Raw genomic sequence first — 18,865 nt, 5'->3', positions numbered from 1 at the left:
GGACTAAAGCAGGACTAAAGCGGGTCTAAAGCAGGTCTAAAGCAGGACTAAAGCAGGTCTAAAGCAGGACTAAAGCAGGTCTAAAGCAGGACTAAAGTAAGACTAAAGCAGGTCTAAAGCAGGACTAAAGCAGGACTAAAGCAGGACTAAAGCAGGACTAAAGCAGGTCTAAAGCAGGTCTAAAGCAGGTCTAAAGCAGGACTAAAGCAGGACTAAAGCAGGTCTAAAGCAGGTCTAAAACAGGTCTAAAGCAGGTCTAAAGCAGGTCTAAAGCAGGTCTAAAGCAGGACTAAAGCAGGTCTAAAGCAGGTCTAAAGCAGGTCTAAAGCAGGACTAAAGCAGGTCTAAAGCAGGACTAAAGCAGGACTAAAGCAGGTCTAAAGCAGGACTAAAGCAGGACTAAAGCAGGACTAAAGCAGGACTAAAGCAGGACTAAAGCAGGTCTAAAGCAGGTCTAAAGCAGACCTAAAGCAGGACTAAAGCAGGACTAAAGTAAGACTAAAGCAGGTCTAAAGCAGGACTAAAGCAGGACTAAAGCAGGACTAAAGCAGGACTAAAGCAGGTCTAAAGCAGGTCTAAAGCAGGTCTAAAGCAGGTCTAAAGCAGGTCTAAAGCAGGACTAAAGCAGGTCTAAAGCAGGTCTAAAGCAGGTCTAAAGCAGGACTAAAGCAGGTCTAAAGCAGGACTAAAGCAGGACTAAAGCAGGTCTAAAGCAGGACTAAAGCAGGTCTAAAGCAGGACAAAAGCAGGACTAAAGCAGGTCTAAAGCAGGTCCAAAGCAGGACTAAAGCAGGTCTAAAGCAGGTCTAAAGCAGGACTAAAGCAGGTCTAAAGCAGGTCTAAAGCAGGACTAAAGCAGGTCTAAAGCAGGTCTAAAGCAGGTCTAAAGCAGGACTAAAGCAGGACTAAAGCAGGTCTAAAGCAGGACTAAAGCAGGACTAAAGCAGGTCTAAAGCAGGTCTAAAGCAGGACTAAAGCAGGTCTAAAGCAGGTCTAAAGCAGGTCTAAAGCAGGACTAAAGCAGGACTAAAGCAGGTCTAAAGCAGGACTAAAGCAGGACTAAAGCAGGACTAAAGCAGGTCTAAAGCAGGACTAAAGCAGGTCTAAAGCAGGTCTAAAGCAGGTCTAAAGCAGGACTAAAGCAGGTCTAAAGCAGGACTAAAGCAGGACTAAAGCGGGTCTAAAGCAGGACTAAAGCAGGACTAAAGCAGGTCTAAAGCAGGACTAAAGCAGGACTAAAGCAGGTCTAAAGCAGGACTAAAGCAGGACTAAAGCAGGTCTAAAGCAGGACTAAAGCAGGACTAAAGCAGGTCTAAAGCAGGTCTAAAGCAGGTCTAAACCAGGTCTAAAGCAGGTCTAAAGCAGGACTAAAGCAGGACTAAAGCAGGTCTAAAGCAGGACTAAAGCAGGTCTAAAGCAGGACTAAAGCAGGTCTAAAGCAGGACTAAAGCAGGTCTAAAGCAGGACTAAAGCAGGACTAAAGCAGGACTAAAGCAGGTCTAAAGCAGGTCTAAAGCAGGTCTAAAGCAGGACTAAAGCAGGACTAAAGCAGGTCTAAAGCAGGACTAAAGCAGGTCTAAAGCAGGACTAAAGCAGGTCTAAAGCAGGACTAAAGCAGGTCTAAAGCAGGTCTAAAGCAGGTCTAAAGCAGGACTAAAGCAGGACTAAAGCAGGACTAAAGCAGATCTTTACTAGCTAACCAGAAGTCAAAAAGTGACAACCCAGGACTAAATTAGATGTAAGAAGCAATTATCTAGGAATAAACAAAGTCAATGTGTAGCATAGCCACAGAAGGTGTCTCCCTGTTATGAATGGGAGGCGTGTCCGAGGCGGGTGGACCGGAGCGTTTATGAGGGTTTCTACAGGTGGAGATGGATATATAGGTGGATCACATCAACAAGACTTTTTCCATGTGGATTTCCCGGCTTTATAGAAAATATTTTTGTATTTGGATTTAATGCCTCAACTCCGGGAACGCTGTGAAGGTTTGGGACCTCGAAACTATTAGTTACATGTGACTTTGATTTATGTTTGGTTAAAGTAAAAGGCACAAGTCAAGATTTTGGGCGTGGACATTTTATTTTAAGTTATACATTTTCTAACATTATTGTCATCTTAAACAGGCACAAGAGCGTTGGGCTTCACTATCTCACCCTGAACAGATCATGGGGCTCTGTATTCAGTAAGTAAGCCAAATCTGTTCTAAACTAGGCACTGCAGGATTCTAAAAAACAAAAAAAAAGGATCTAAAAAGGTTATGAATAAATACGGACCACCAGAACACAGTTGTGTTTTCTGGGTGTTCAAACAGGTCACGAACACGACCAGAGAGTGAGGATACAATTAAATCAACCACACATTAAAAACAAAAGAAAAAAACAATCATGGCAGATTTCAATTAAAAGTCCTATCTTTATAAATGACTATTATATTCTGACTTAAATTGTCCATTTCCAAATGAAGTCTGAATGTAATTTTTTCCATTTGTCTGATGTTGATCGTTGAGGTTTGTGTGTCATTTGTGAGGCTGCCAGGAGAAGGTTAAAGTATCCAATGATTGAGGCCAAATGAAATATTTCTAAAGTTCAGAGTCATTGCAATGTCAAAAACAGTTCATTTCAGTCCAATAGTTTTGAACAACAGGACAGTCCTAAAACACATGATAGTGGTTTGTCTCCTGGTGACATGGGATGTACCACCGGAAAGAGCCGGAAGGACAGAGGCCCTGATCATGGCAGGACAGGAGCAGGACAGGAGCAGGACCTGAACACCAGATCAATAGAGGCCCAGATCTACCACCAGACAAGACCCAAGGTGTAGGCTGTGGGGGCCCCTGAGACCATCCCACACATAACTGCAGGTGCAGATGCTGCAGGGACAGCACACATGGAGCTCCATCACCAGGAGCTGACACAGTGAACAGAAACATCTGTATATATATCTGTATATATATATATATATATATATATATATATATATATATATATATATATATATATATATATATATATGGAGATGTACAGGAGCCAGTCTGTACAGAGTCTTTGGGGAGGTAGTACGTGGCGTGGGTGGCTTGGGTATAACTGGATGAACCTGTGTATTTGATCCTTACCCAGCACTGTGCCGATCTTGTTGCTGAGCACAGAGTCGGTGTGTTCCAGCCAGCCGCCCCCGCACACTCCCTCCTTGAAGCGGTGGAGGATGGACTGGTTGGACAGCAGCACCACCAGAATCCACAGCGCTGCAGTCACCGTGGTGGAGTGAAGGTGCTCCTCCATCAGCATCAGCAGCCAGTCAAAGCCCAGTGTCCGGATCACCTCCTCACACGCCCTGCACAGCCACACAGGAGGGTGGAGCGGACACAGCCACACAGGAGGGTGGAGCGGACACAGCCACACAGGAGGGTGGAGCGGACACAGCCACACAGGAGGGTGGAGCGGACACAGCCACACAGGAGGGTGGAGCGGACACAGCCACACAGGAGGGTGGAGCGGACACAGCCACACAGGAGGGTGGAGCGGACACAGCCACACAGGAGGGTGGAGCGGACACAGCCACACAGGAGGGTGGAGCGGACACAGCCACACAGGAGGGTGGAGCGGACACAGCCACACAGGAGGGTGGAGCGGACACAGCCACACAGGAGGGTGGAGCGGACACAGCCACACAGGAGGGTGGAGCGGACACAGCCACACAGGAGGGTGGAGCGGACACAGCCACACAGGAGGGTGGAGCGGACACAGCCACACAGGAGGGTGGAGCGGACACAGCCACACAGGAGGGTGGAGCGGACAGAGAGGACAGAGTTTAGTTTAGGTCAAAACCACTTTGAAAACCTGTGCAAAAACCTCAAAGTGCAAATTAAAACAACAGATTAAGTTAGAACACACAGTTTGAATACAAGTTCAAAGGGCATTGTGGGATTTTTTTTTAGCCCAACAAGATTCCTTACATTTAAAGCAATAGTATGTCACTTTCTGGGAGTGGAAAACCACCTGCATGATTCCATAGAGGTCGAAAGTTCAAACCATACTTTGGAACATTCTTACTGGAGATAAATACAGATTATGCCGTACTGTGGAATATTCTGGCTAAAGAAACAACATCTCCATGAAAACTCCTCAGGTCAGGTACGAGTCAGGTTTGTGGAGATTCATCCCACTCCCATGTTTTTCTGTGGTTTTCAAGGCAATAAAAAAAAACAACCAAAATTAGTGAAGCTGGAACATGGCTCTGATATGAAGGGCCCGCTTTAAATGTGTATGTACATCAAGAGCCTCAAGAACACGGAAGTCACAGTTCAGAGTTTTTAGTTTTTAGTCATACAGCCAACGAGAAGGCTTTATAAAAGTTCAGGGAGATCTTTCTACAGGAAAATATATAATATATTCATGACAATAGGAGCAAGAAGGGAGAGAAAGAGAAGGAGTGAAGTATAGAAAAGTATCTCACTGGGCATTGACGGAGCTCTTGTCCTTGGAGCCCTCTTTGGGGGTGAAGAGCAGCCGGAGCAGACAGTCCAGCAGCCGGTTCCTCAGGAGGATGACGCTGGCAGAGAGCAGACCCCCAAAGTCCTCCTCACCTGGGAGCAGTTCATAGGTTTTTAAAAGCAGGACCATGTGTGAACACGTGGGCTGTCCCAGCAGGTTAGCAAACACAATTATAACACATTCAAATTAGTATCAATTTACAATGAAATAACTGAATATATTTAAATTACATTTCACATTTCAAATTAGCATTCACTCATGGTCTCAAAAATACAGTTTTGGAGATCTAATCAAAGGTGTCAACTTTGATTGAGCAGACGTCTGTGTAAAGCTGGTTTACCCAATGTTTTTTGTAAATTTGTAAATGTTATGCAATATATTTTAAAAGTCCTTTGAGACTAAATGTGCCTGCAGCACATAAAGTATTTTTAAGTGAGGGCAACAATGATTAATTGACTGATCGTGACTAGTCGTATTTTGATTATCGTAATCGTTCTTTGGACTAAACAGACTCTAAAACATGCCACATTAAAGGTGCCATAACATGCTTTTGTTCACGTTTGGTAGTCTATCCTAAGTGTATCATTGATAATAATAAGGGTTGTGCAACACCCTTAACATAATAGTTAAGAAATATCACCCAGACCTTGGACCCTTCACCAACCCGGAAATGCAGATGGCTTGGTTTGATATTCGCCCCCACCCTTGTGAAGAGCCATCTGGCTCCCCCGCCCAACCCGTGACGTAGTCTCAGAGCGCCTGTGTGCCCCGCCCACCCGTGACGTAGTCTCAGAGCGCGTGTGTGCCCCGCCCACCCGTGACGTAGTCTCAGAGCGCGTGTGTGCCCCGCCCACCCGTGACGTAGTCTCAGAGCGCGTGTGTGCCCCGCCCACCCGTGACGTAGTCTCAGAGCGTGTGTGTGCCCCGCCCAACCGTGACGTAGTCTCAGAGAGCGCGTGTGTGCCCCGCCCACCCGTGACGTAGTCTCAGAGAGAGCGTGTGTGCCCCGCCCACCCGTGACGTAGTCTCAGAGAGAGCGTGTGTGCCCCGCCCAACCGTGACGTAGTCTCAGAGAGCGCGTGTGTGCCCCGCCCACCCGTGACGTAGTCTCAGAGAGAGCGTGTGTGCCCCGCCCACCCGTGACGTAGTCTCAGAGAGAGCGTGTGTGCCCCGCCCACCCGTGACGTAGTCTCAGAGAGCGCGTGTGTGCCCCGCCCACCCGTGACGTAGTCTCAGAGAGAGCGTGTGTGCCCCACAGCTGTCAGCTCCGCGCTGCGCCGCTCCGCGCGACTGAGTGACAAACGATAGAACTTCAGATCAACACTACTTTGAGCCTAAATAAAACTGGTGTTTATTCTACAGCGTACATATACACATATATATATATATATATATATATATATATATATATATATACATATACATATATATATATATATATATATATGTATATATATTGATATATATATATATATATATACATATACATATATATATATATATATATATATATATATATATATATATATATTGATATATATATATATATATATATATATATATATATATATGTGTATATAAAAGTCTTATGTCCATCGCGCTCTTATTTCCTGGTTTTTCGGTATTGGATAAAACTTCTCTCCGTTTATTGTTCCGGTTGCTGCATCAACTGCCACATAAACCTTCACCATTGTGATAATAGTAAAGAGTGCGATATCATTAATGAAGTTTTGGGCCTCTTAGCGCCGTGTTTAACTTAAATAGCCCCCTTCCCCCGTCAGCGCGGAGCCGGGGGGAAGGGGGCGGGAGGAGTGAGGGGGGTGGAGAGGCGTGCCTGTGATTATGACGCGGTCTTGCAGCCACCGCCCGTCAGTTTGAAGATTGGAGGAAAGGAGATAGTCTGTAATAAAGCTAAAAACTACGGGAATCAATCTAAAAAACACTCTGGACATATATATGAAGCACAAATAACAATGTAAGAAGGTTAAAAGCTCTGAACGCACGCACGCACGGTATATTAGGTATAAGAAGAACGGAGCACTTTCATACTTTCAGAGACTTTGGGTGACCCCTCCTATTTGAAAATAAGTAATCATATCTCTAATACCAATAGAAAGGAAGGACGGACTTGACTGGGCCTCATATAGACCCATTTCTATTCTGAATGTGGACTATTGTATATACACTTCAATTATGTCCAAAAGAATAGAACAAATACTTCCATGTTTAATTGACAATGATCAGACAGAATGTATTAACTGACGAGAGACACAACAGTCCCAAAAGATATTGGAGCTCTTCACGAAGGTCCAACATCAGGAATTAATATCAATGGTCACATGACAGATCCACTGACTTTGGAAAGAGGGGTGACCCCGGGAAATGTGAGCTGACTGAGACAAAAGCCCAGTTTTTCCACCAAGCATAGTGGTGATAAACCTTCACTCAGACCTGGTGCTGTGGTCTATCTCCTGTCATTTAAAAGTAGTGGTCATCAGGGGTCAGGCCAAGAGAAGTATTATCAAAGAGCGTGCCACAGCCGCAGAGCGAAGCGGTCACTGACTGTGGCTGAGATGAAAGACAGCATGGGGAGCAAGTTGACCACACACGCCCAGGTCTGGTCAACATGCGGTGGGGCCTGCCTCAGGGGAGGGTGTCTTGTGATAAAGGGCTGAAACACCTGATGATGCTGAGGTATACAACTGACAATGTGTCACATGGGCGTCAACATCACTGAGTGGTCCAAAACCACATCCTACAATGCAACTCGGAGCTGAATTACCTGGGATTGGAACACCCAATTATTTTTGTAATTTTAATTTGACTGGCGATGAGTGGGAAAGTGTGGATATATCTCGATGAAGAACTATAAAGTGCTACCGACTGTTTTTGGCATCACCATCCCAATAATTAAAGTGAGGAAGGCAGCAGGGCCTGACGGCATCAGCCCCAGGCTCCTTAAGTCCTGCAGATGAACTGTGTGGAGTTATGGAGCATGTCTTCAACATGAGCCTGAAGCTGAGGGTGGTACCACAGGTCTGAAGACCTCCTGTCTGGTACCTGTGCCCAAGACACGGCGCCCCAAAGACCTCAACAGCTTCAGGCCAGTGGCTCTCACGTCCCACCTGATGAAGACACTGGAGCTGGTCCTGGACCACCTCCGCTCCACCGTGAGCTCAGCCATGGACCCGCTGCAGTTTGTATATCGTCCTGGCATCGGAGTGGAGGACGCCGTCATTTCCTGCTGCACCGCTCTCTCTCTCACCTGGAAAAGCCTGGCAGCTCTGTGAGGATTCTGTTCTTTCATCTCTCCAGCGCCTTCAACACCATCAGCTCCTGAGGGACAAGCTGGAGACGGCTGGTGTGGAGTATGACCTGCAGAGTGGATCCTGGACGACCTCACGGACCGACCCCAGTTTGTGAGAGCCCGGGACTGTGTGTCTGACACTCGGACCTGCAGTGTGGAGGACCTGCAGTGTGGGGGACCTGCAGTGTGGAGGACCTGCAGTGTGGGGGACCTGCAGTGTGGAGGACCTGCAGTGTGGGGGACCTGCAGTGTGAGGGACCTGCAGTGTGGGGGACCTGCAGTGTGGGGGACCTGCAGTGTGAGGGAACCTGCAGTGTGGGGACCTGCAGTGTGGGGGCCCTGCAGTGTGGGGACCTGCAGTGTGAGGGAACCTGCAGTGTGGGGGACCTGCAGTGTGGGGGACCTGCAGTGTGGGGACCTGCAGTGTGGGGGCCCTGCAGTGTGGGGACCTGCAGTGTGAGGGAACCTGCAGTGTGGGGACCTGCAGTGTGGGGGACTTGCAGTGTGGGGGCCCTGCAGTGTGAGGGACCTGCAGTGTGAGGGACCTGCAGTGTGAGGGACCTGCAGTGTGGGGACCTGCAGTGTGGGGGAACTGCAGTGTGGGGACCTGCAGTGTGAGGGACCTGCAGTGTGAGGGACCTGCAGTGTGAGGGACCTGCAGTGTGAGGGACCTGCAGTGTGGAGGAACTGCAGTGTGGGGGACCTGCAGTGTGGAGGAACTGCAGTGTGGGGGACCTGCAGTGTGGAGGACCTGCAGTGTGGGGGACCTGCAGTGTGGAGGACCTGCAGTGTGGGGGACCTGCAGTGTGGGGGACTTGCAGTGTGTGGGACCTGCAGTGTGTGGGACCTGCAGTGTGGGGGACCTGCAGTATGGAGGACCTGCAGTGTGGGGGACCTGCAGTGTGGGGGACTTGCAGTGTGTGGGACCTGCACTGTGTGGGACCTGCAGTGTGGGGGACCTGCAGTATGGAGGACCTGCAGTGTGGGGGACCTGCAGTGTGAGTGACCTGCAGCGTGGGGGACCTGCAGTGTGGGGGACCTGCAGTGTGTGGGACCTGCAGTGTGGGGGCGCCCCAGGGCACTGTCCTCGCGCCCTTTCTCTTCACCCTCTACACTGCAGACCTCAGACACGACACGGACAGGTGTGTCCTGCAGAAGTTCTCTGACCACTCTGCCATCATCGGACTCATCACGGACGATGATGTGGAGGACAGAGGACTGGAGCAGGACTTTGTGGAACCTCCTCCTCATCAACGCAGAAGACCAAGGAGAGGCCACGCCCCCCTCACCAGTGAACATCCAGGGACGGGACAGGCCACGCCCCCCTCACCAGAGAACATCCAGGGACGGGACAGGCCACGCCCCCCTCACCAGTGAACATCCAGGGACAGGACAGGCCACGCCCCCCTCACCAGTGAACATCCAGGGACGGGACATTGAGAGACTGACTCATACAAGGACCTGGTGTTCATCTGAACCACAAACTGGACTCATAACACAGACTGAACAGGAAGAGCCAGAGTGGACTCTACCTCCTGAGGAGACTCAGGTCTTTTGGAGTGACAGGGCCACTCCTGACAGGGCCGCTCCTGACAGGGCCACTCATGACAGGGCCACTCCTGAAGACCTTCTCTGACTCTGTGGTGGCATCGGCCCTCCTGTACGGTGTGGCCTGCTGGAGCAGCAGCATCACAATGAGGAAGAGGCTGGACAGAGTCATCAAGAAGTCCAGCTCCGTCCTGGACTGTCCTCTGGACTCGGTGCAGGAGGTGGGGGACAGGAGGGTCCTGGCTAAACTCACATCTATGCAGGACCATGAGTGTCGCCCCCTGCAGGACACTCTGTCCCCTGCAGGACACTCTGTCCCCTGCAGGACACTGTCCACTCTGCAGAGCAGCTTCAGTGACTGATCCACCCTCGCTGTGTGAAGGAGACGTTTCACAGTCTGTCCTTCTGCTGCTGTCAGACTTTATAACAAATACTGTCATACCCATGTGCAATACTGTCATACCCATGTGCAATACTGACATACACATGTGCAATACTGTCATAATCATGTGCAATACTGTCATACCCATGTGCAATACTGTCATACCCATGTGCAATACTGTCATACCCATGTGCAATACTGTCATACCCATGTACAATACTGACATACTCATGTGCAATACTGTCATACCCATGTGCAATACTGACATACTCATGTGCAATACTGTCATACCCATGTGCAATACTGTCATACCCATGTGCAATACTGTCATACCCATGTGCAATACTGTCATACCCATGTGCAATACTGACATACTCATGTGCAATACTGTCATACCCATGTGCAATACTGTCATATTCATGTGCAATACTGTCATACCCATGTGCAATACTGGCATACCCATGTGCAATACTGACATACCCATGCACAATACTGTCATACCCATGTGCAACACTGTCATAATCATGTGCAATACTGACATACCCATGTGCAATACTGTCATACCCATGTGCAATACTGTCATACCCATGTGCAATACTGTCATACCCATGTGCAATACTGTCATACCCATGTGCAATACTGTCATACCCATGTGCAATACTGTCATACCCATGTGCAATACTGACATACTCATGTGCAATACTGTCATACCCATGTGCAATACTGTCATACCCATGTGCAATACTGTCATACCCATGTGCAATACTGACATACTCATGTGCAATACTGTCATACCCATGTGCAATACTGTCATACCCATGTGCAATACTGTCATACCCATGTGCAATACTGTCATACCCATGTGCAACACTGTCATAATCATGTGCAATACTGACATAATGTCAATCATATTGGTGCAATATACTCCGTCCATAACTACTGTAAATAAGAGTGTTACTATTGTTACTATTATTATTATTACTTTTTATTAAGAATATAAGAGGTTTTTTATAAGTTTTTCTATTAAGAGTGTTTTTTTTTAAGTTTTCTTTAAGTTATCTGTTCTTTTACTTCTGTATCTACTTGTGTTGCAATACTGGAATTTTCCCATTGTGTGGACAAATAAAGGCTTATCTTATCTTATCTCTATGTAATTGGGCGTCAACATTACGGCCTTGTCCACAGTCAATGGAAACCTTTGGAATATACTTCTGGCAGCAGGGAAAAGGCCATCACAAAACATGGATGACACAAACTGAGCCTATTATTAAGGACTGACATTATCACTGACAGCCAAAATGGAACAAATCACATTTGGACTTAATCTGAAATTTGACAAATTGACCCCTTTTTTTGTTGTTGCCGTTTTCTCGTGTCCTTTTTTGTTCCAAGTGTTTCCTATAGTTGCTAGATAAAGTACAGCTAATACTGGTATATTTACAGATTATTATTCTACCCTCTACAGCTTAAAGCGGCTTCCACACCGCCGCGGCCGAAGCCTCCAGTTTACATTCAAAGTCTATAGTAAACGCGCGTCGAGCATGTAGTGCGTTTCCCGCGGCGTGATTTCTTCGTTTTTGCGGCGCGATTGGTGCGTTTTTTTACACTCTCGACGTTTTGAGCGCGTATGAGGCGACCGAGGCGGCTAAAGCGGCTTACGCGACGCGCTCAGATATGTTCAGGTCTCTGCAGCTGAAGCGTAGCAGCCGCCGCAGCAGCCAATCAGAGCTGACGCTCCAGTGACGTACGTACGTATTTCCCCTGCATTTCCGGTATTCCCCGTGGAATTCCCCAAGAAGAGCCACTTTTTCCTGGCTCGTCAACAATGGCAGACGAAAGACTGATTGTGGCCGTGTGGGAGAAAGGAGCTGTACCATGTGTTCACGGTGGAACAGAGACACAAACAAACCAAAAATGTGAAAACAACACTCGATATCCGCCATTTTACACAATGAACAATGACAACTACTCCACTGCTCATGCGACAACACCTCTACTGCGCATGTGCGCAGAGAGCTCGAGCGCGCCGTACGCGCCTGTGTGCAGTGGCCGGGGCGTCGAGAGCGCGCGTCCGGAGCGTAAACCTTTCAAACGTACACGCGGTCAAATTCGCGATTAGGCAGTGGCGTCTGTACGTAGCTTTAGTCTTATCAGACTACAAAAAGTAACAAATAACGTTCCTCACCATAAGACCATGTCCACACAATAAATGATGAGTCCAAAACATTTTGTTCCAGCAAAGTGATGACTTGACATGACACGAGGCCTAAAACAGAGAGAACATTCACCTGTGTCCAGCTTCTCCTCGTTGTTGATCTCCATGACGACAAACTTCTCACAAACGGCGAAGGTTGGCAGCGTGGAGGCGATGAACTGTCCAAAGCTGTCAGGACAAACAGGCATGAGTACAAACCCTGGAAAAGTCTCACAGAGAAAGGGAAGGACTGAACCAGAATGGAAACAGGTCTAAACTAAGGCTACAGCAGCACAAAAGGAGGAGAAAAGGACTATGCCAGGATTAAATCACTACTGGAATAAACCAGGACTAATGAACTATGAGCGTCTGTTGACCCGGATTTTCTGAATGTAGCAGTGCAGGGGGCGGAGTCAGGACCAGACGACCAATTAGAGCGGCAAAGGAGAGCGACGTTTACCTCACACATTTCAGCGTTTACTTCTGTGCATATTTTAGTAGCATGCATTTTATGCAATACAATATGAATATAATTCCATCCGGAACAGACGCCCGAGCTGGAGGGGCAGCGGCTCTACTTCGAGCTCCCCCCGTGTGGCCGAGCTCCTCCCCCTATCTCTGAGGGAGCGCCCAGCCACCCGGCGGAGGAAACTCATTTCGACTGCTTGTATCCCAAAGCTCATGACCATAGGTGAGGTCAGAACGTAGTGAGCGGTAAATCCAGAGCTTTGTCTTTGGACAACAGTCCGAATATAATTCCTCTCTATAAATCTGTGTTACACTCTGTCGAGCATGAATTTCCTCAGCAATTTTGAAAAGAGAAAAATCAATGTAACTTTTTTAAACATGGTCGAATTTAGAAGCGTTTGTGTCTTTTAATGGCCTGAACATAATTGTGTTCATTTGATTTGATATTAACCCTCTGGCACCCCTTAAGTTATAATGGAACAGAAACATTGAGTCACTATGGCCCAGTAATGGCAGATGAGCCATAAACCGGGTCAACAAACCTGACATGGCTTACACACAGAGTATTCTCAGTCTCACAGGTTCTACAATGTTAATCAAGTGATTAAGGGAAAACAATAAGGACTAAACGTGGTCTATATATTACTGCGCTTGATTTTTTTTATAGATCTGTGAAAAAGTTTTATACCGTCGACCATGTTGTTTAAAAAAACACTACAAAGACTACTTTGCACAGGATTGTCAGAGCGTGCAGCCGCATGGTTCAAATGATCTGAATAACTCATTGCATTAAGTATGAGGGTCTTTGTTCAGATTTTGTTATTGTCCACAAGGGTCACACAGGGCTCAGTTTTGGGGCCCCTCCTATTTACCTTGTACATCATTGACTTAGGTCAAAACGCCTTTGATGTTAACATGCATTTTTATGCTGATGATAGTGATTTACTGCTATGGATCATCTCTTGCTCAGGCAGCCGTAGTTGTACAACATTCACTTGTTCAGTTAAAGCTAATCCTCAGAGCTGCCAAAACTAAGCTAACGTTGTTTTCAAACTTTAAGAAGGTGCCTCCTTCTGTTCCAATGTCTGTTCCAGTGTCACCGACATACAGATGACCTCCGAGCTTTGCCATGGCGACCAGAATGCTCGACATGAGGCTTTTTGTTGCTAGTTTGCTCACTATCCCCTTTTTGGAGGTCAACACACCTTCGGGGCTTTTCTGTCTCAGCCACAAGCAGAGGCTTTGCAGAGGTTTTCCTAAAGTGACTACTTTCAATTTGAAACAATTTCCCTCCCAAGATGACTCCACCTGTTAATGACTAATTTGCATAGTCCATCATAGTTACCTGTTTAATTGTTTTGTCATCAATATAAACCACAGCTGTTAAAGTTATTGTTTCGAGAAAAAGGATCAATGTCACAGATACATTCTCACAAACTTTCAGATCAACTTTGAATTTAAAAAATGTATTAATTTAGATATTTGATTTGACAATGGTTAATAGCCTAATATAGGCTGGTGCCCCACAAAACTCTTAAAATATGATAAACATACTTACACTCATGTGTGGCATTTTAAAAATCTTGATCCAATTATTTAATCAAAATTAACTTTGAATGTTAACAAATTTCATAAGGGTGAGGACATGAATAATACTTCAGTACTTGGATTAGTGGTGTACTGTTGGACAATACTACAATACCTTGGTGTTTTGATTGCTGACTTACTCACTGAAAAAGGGAGTGAGGGAGTGAACATTTTTAAGTGAAAATGTGCTTTGTAACTGATATTTTGTATATGAATGCTGTATATACTGTATATACTGTATATACTGTATATGCTGTATATACAGTATGTGATGTATATAAAGTATATACTGTATATGCTGTATATACAGTATGTGATGTATACAAAGTATAAGCTGTATATAAAGTATATACTGTATATGCTGTATATACAGTATGTGATGTATATAAAGTATAAGCTGTATATAAAGTATATGCTGTATATACTGCATATGTGTTCATGTCTTCAGAAGGTGGACACTGTTTATCATGCTTTTCTCAGGTTCATTGCTGGGCCTTGTAATGGTCATGAGATGACCCTCTTTGACCACTAGGAGGCAGTGACATTGGTACACATGTATTTACAAGGCCATGCTTAGATTACTGCCTCCTACATTTATGCTTTGATCACACAGAGAAGTGTTGACTCATTCCTTATGATCAAACGATCAGCTCTGTTCCTTTCGCCCGCACAGAGCTGGGAAAGAAAGCCGTGCAGGGGCGGAGTCAGCACCAGACGACCAATTAGATCAGTGGTCCCCAAACCTTTTGACTCGAGGGCCACATTGGGTTTTTGGAATGACTATAAAGGACACGCAAGATTTGACCTGTAACTTGTAACAAAGCAACAAATGCATTCAATAATGATTATCTACTGTCTTCTACTGTCCACAAGAGTCTTCTACTGTCCACAAGAGTCTTCTACTGTCCACATGAGTCTTCTACTGTCCACAAGAGTCTTCTACTGTCCACAAGAGTCTTCTACTGTCCACAAGAGTCTTCTACTGTCCACATGAGTCTTCTACTGTCCACATGAGTCTTCTACTGTCCACGAGAGTCTTCTACTGTCCACATGAGTCTTCTACTGTCCACAAGAGTCTTCTACTGTCCACAAGAGTCTTCTACTGTCCACAAGAGTCTTCTACTGTCCACAAGAGTCTTCTACTGTCCACAAGAGTCTTCTACTGTCCACAAGAGTCTTCTACTGTCCATTAGAGTCTTCTACTGTCCACAAGAGTCTTCTTCAGTGTGTCTTCCTGCTTTATTGGCCCCGGTGGCCGTTTGTGGGGAATTTTATTTTCTGCGCGCCATAGATTTTCTATGCACATAGTGCACTGTTTTTTTTTTTTTAAATATAACTTGGACAAACTTGGCAGGCCGGATTGAAAGGCCCAACGGGCCGGATGTGGCCCGCGGGCCGTAGTTTGAGGACTACTGAATTAGAGCAACGGCAAAGTTTACCTCACACATTTCAGAGTTTACTTCTGTGCATATTTTAGTAGAATGTACTTTATGCAATATAATATGAACATGATTCCATCTTCTTCCGCTTAACTAAACTCTGTGTTTCAGTTTTATGCAGCTAAAATCTGGAACATTCTTCCTGAAGATGTGAGACAGCAAGCCTCGAAATAACGGGCCGGACACGGTCAATGACCGGCGCAAAAATCAGTTTTGACCGACTCCAAAATCACTGCTCCGGACACAATGACCGACGCTAATTTTTCGCCGTCATAGGCAAAAACAGCGCGGTGAACCCGCCCAAAGCGATTCCTGTGCACAAACTCGGGCGCGCTGTACTACAGACCAGGATTATTGCTGTACTTGTACAGCGGAGGAAGCAGCGGAGCATGTGCGCGCGCATTTCCATCGCTTAAGTTTCGTTTTGACAGACATGCCACTTCGCAGTCTTCTCGCTTCTCATTGGCCGAGCGGTGTCCGTGATCTAATGTGGATGAAAGCGTCTGATTGGCCGCTGCTTTCGGTTGCGTTCGGTTGTACTCGAAAATGCTCCGTCTAATTTTGCGCCACAAGTGATATCGAGGTTGGCGTCAATCTCTCCTCAGTTCGCAATTCAGTCTTTTTAAAGTTGTTTGCAACAAAAGCTGTAATTTTGCACATTAGGGACAATGTCAATGTGGAAGTATCCAAGGGCCCCAAGGGCCCCGCCCCCTTTGGAGTTGTTAGCATCGGGGCAATGTATATATGTTAGTAGTTTATTTTGTAGGCTGTGATTTTATATATTCCATAAGATCTCCTTGTGTCAAATGCTGTAAACTGATTATATTAAATTAAACAGTATTAAACATCATGATCTCTGGTTTATATGATTCACTATTTGTGCTCTTCATATCAAATAAAGGATAAAAGTACTTTAAATTGTTTTACATGCTAATAACCAGGTTTAAAACAACACATGGCCCCCCTGGCCCCTAACTTTGAAAATCTATTTCTCAGCCTGTAAATGATGAAGAGACATGTTAATAAAAGTTCATTTTTCATTAATTATGTTATTCTGTTTTCCTTTCCTTGTGACCGATTCAGAATTAGCCATGACAGGTACCAAATGATCGGTACCTGTCATGTTGACAGGGACGTAAAAATCATTATTTCAAGGCTTGGACAGGTTCTACTCTGACAATGTTCAAATCCAAGATAAATACAGTTTTGTTTAGCTGTGTTTATGACTCTTGTGTGTTGATGTGGTTTCTGTCATGTCTGTGTGATTTGAATGCACTTTGCCTTGTGTATGTCTCACCGCAGCAGCTCCAGGGGGTTGGGGAAGCCCTGCAGGAGGAGGCTGAGTACATTGCTGATGGCCCCTGCAGTGGGCTGGGACAGAGAGGGGTCCCGCAGAGTCAGCAGGAGCCGGGGAATCAGACCCATCTCACGCAGCAGCTTGGCATTTTTGGCCGCTTCACTGTTGGACACACAACACAAGTCTGGACAGTTAGTCACACAAAGGGTCAAAATCACTTATGGAACGGTCACAGTTCTAATGAGGTCAAATACTTCTCTGACCGTCATATGTCCCTGTCAACCCTGTCCCCGGAGTAAACCCTTAGTTGATGTATTAATTTTGGATGTATTTAAAGTGTACACTTTCAAACTGAATCTTTTAAAATATAAATATATGTTAAAATGTGTTGTTTGGAAAAAATCCAAAAAGGGAAGGCATGTTATATAAATACAAAGCATTTATAGATGTTTATGAATTATTATTATTATTATTTATTTATTTAAAAAAAAACAAATGTTGACAAACAAACACAGAACACAACACAAAATGATCAGAGAATGTCAATCAAAAATAAAAACACAAAAATAAATTGTCCATTTCCGGGACTTCTGGTATGACGCCGTGTGAAGTGAATCATTTGAATGTTGCATTTGACATAGTTTCGATGCCTCCACATCTTTAATAAGACTTGGAACATCAATTATTAGGTTCGTATAGCATCAAAATAAAAAATAGAAAAAAATAAAACATTTTACAGTAAAAAGTACTACTTTTTGTTGTTTGACAAACAAGCGGGAGGGCCAACATAAATGGTCTGAGGGCCGCATTATGAACTTTGAGGGGATTAATATCTAAATGATACAAATGTATGAAGAGTCTGGACAGTCACATGACACATGAATGGTCAATGGGAAATAGAGGGTCACTTTGTTCAGGAGGATGAAGAGTGTGAAAGTATAAGTACATCTCACTGGAGAACCACAGGATCACATGTTTGGAGGGAATTATGTTGGAAAAGTGTGTCATTTCATAACACCATGTCATAGTGCCCATTACTCACGGGGAAATGCAGACTGTTTTTTGACAGTGCATCCCTCAAAGGCCATGTACACACGTTTTATAAACGCAGGTGGCAGCCCTTCGTTTTATAAAAAGTATTGCGTACACACATAATCGCAGAGTTGTGGATGACAGGTGTGTGGATGACAGGTGTGTGGATGACAGGTGTGTGGATGACAGGTGTGTGGATGACTTGTGTGTGAGGGCGTGTGTGTGGATGACAGGTGTGTGGATGACAGGTGTGTGGATGACAGGTGTGTGGATGACTGGTGTGTGAGGGCGTGTGTGTGGATGACAGGTGTGTGGATGACAGGTGTGTGTGGATGACAGGTGTGTGTGGATGACAGGTGTGTGTGGATGACAGGTGTGTGGATGACAGGTGTGTGAGGGCGTATGTGTGGATGACAGGTGTGTGGATGACAGGTGTGTGGATGACAGGTGTGTGGATGACAGGTGTGTGGATGACAGGTGTGTGGATGACAGGTGTGTGGATGACAGGTGTGTGAGGGCGTGTGTGTGGATGACAGGTGTGTGGATGACAGGTGTGTGGATGACAGGCGTGTGGATGACAGGTGTGTGGATGACAGGTGTGTGGATGACAGGTGTGTGGATGACAGGTGTGTGGATGACAGGTGTGTGGATGACAGGTGTGTGGATGACTGGTGTGTGAGGGCGTGTGTGTGGATGACAGGTGTGTGGATGACAGGTGTGTGGATGACAGGTGTGTGGATGACAGGTGTGTGGATGACAGGTGTGTGTGGATGACAGGTGTGTGTGGATGACAGGTGTGTGGATGACAGGTGTGTGAGGGCGTATGTGTGGATGACAGGTGTGTGGATGACAGGTGTGTGGATGACAGGTGTGTGGATGACAGGTGTGTGGATGACAGGTGTGTGGATGACAGGTGTGTGAGGGCGTGTGTGTGGATGACAGGTGTGTGGATGACAGGTGTGTGGATGACAGGTGTGTGGATGACAGGTGTGTGGATGACAGGTGTGTGGATGACAGGTGTGTGAGGGTGTGTGTGTGGATGACAGGTGTGTGGATGACAGGTGTGTGAGGGCGTGTGTGTGGATGACAGGTGTGTGGATGACAGGTGTGTGAGGGCGTGT

The 18,865-nt window shown here is 46.0% G+C and overlaps 1 protein-coding gene across 3 annotated transcripts in view; it reads right to left on the bottom strand.

Moving 5' to 3' along the window:
* Positions 1 to 18,865, bottom strand: part of wdfy3 (WD repeat and FYVE domain containing 3) — a 211,902-nt gene that overhangs the window by 105,672 nt on the left and 87,365 nt on the right. For all 3 annotated transcript variants that reach the window (XM_072433589.1, XM_072433590.1, XM_072433591.1), the window contains 4 exons: positions 16,713 to 16,874; positions 12,016 to 12,110; positions 4,453 to 4,582; positions 3,113 to 3,330 (listed from right to left, as the gene is read on the bottom strand). In XM_072433589.1, coding sequence (XP_072289690.1) covers positions 3,113 to 3,330; positions 4,453 to 4,582; positions 12,016 to 12,110; positions 16,713 to 16,874 — 605 coding nt within the window. The remainder of the gene's footprint in view (positions 1 to 3,112; positions 3,331 to 4,452; positions 4,583 to 12,015; positions 12,111 to 16,712; positions 16,875 to 18,865) is intronic.

The sequence above is a fragment of the Eucyclogobius newberryi genome, unplaced genomic scaffold (assembly GCF_026437365.1).
Source record: "Eucyclogobius newberryi isolate DKJ021-1_F unplaced genomic scaffold, fEucNew1.0.hap1 SCAF_6, whole genome shotgun sequence".
Lineage (NCBI taxonomy): Eukaryota > Metazoa > Chordata > Actinopteri > Gobiiformes > Gobiidae > Eucyclogobius > Eucyclogobius newberryi.
This window is presented reverse-complemented; position numbering and strand designations above follow the sequence as displayed.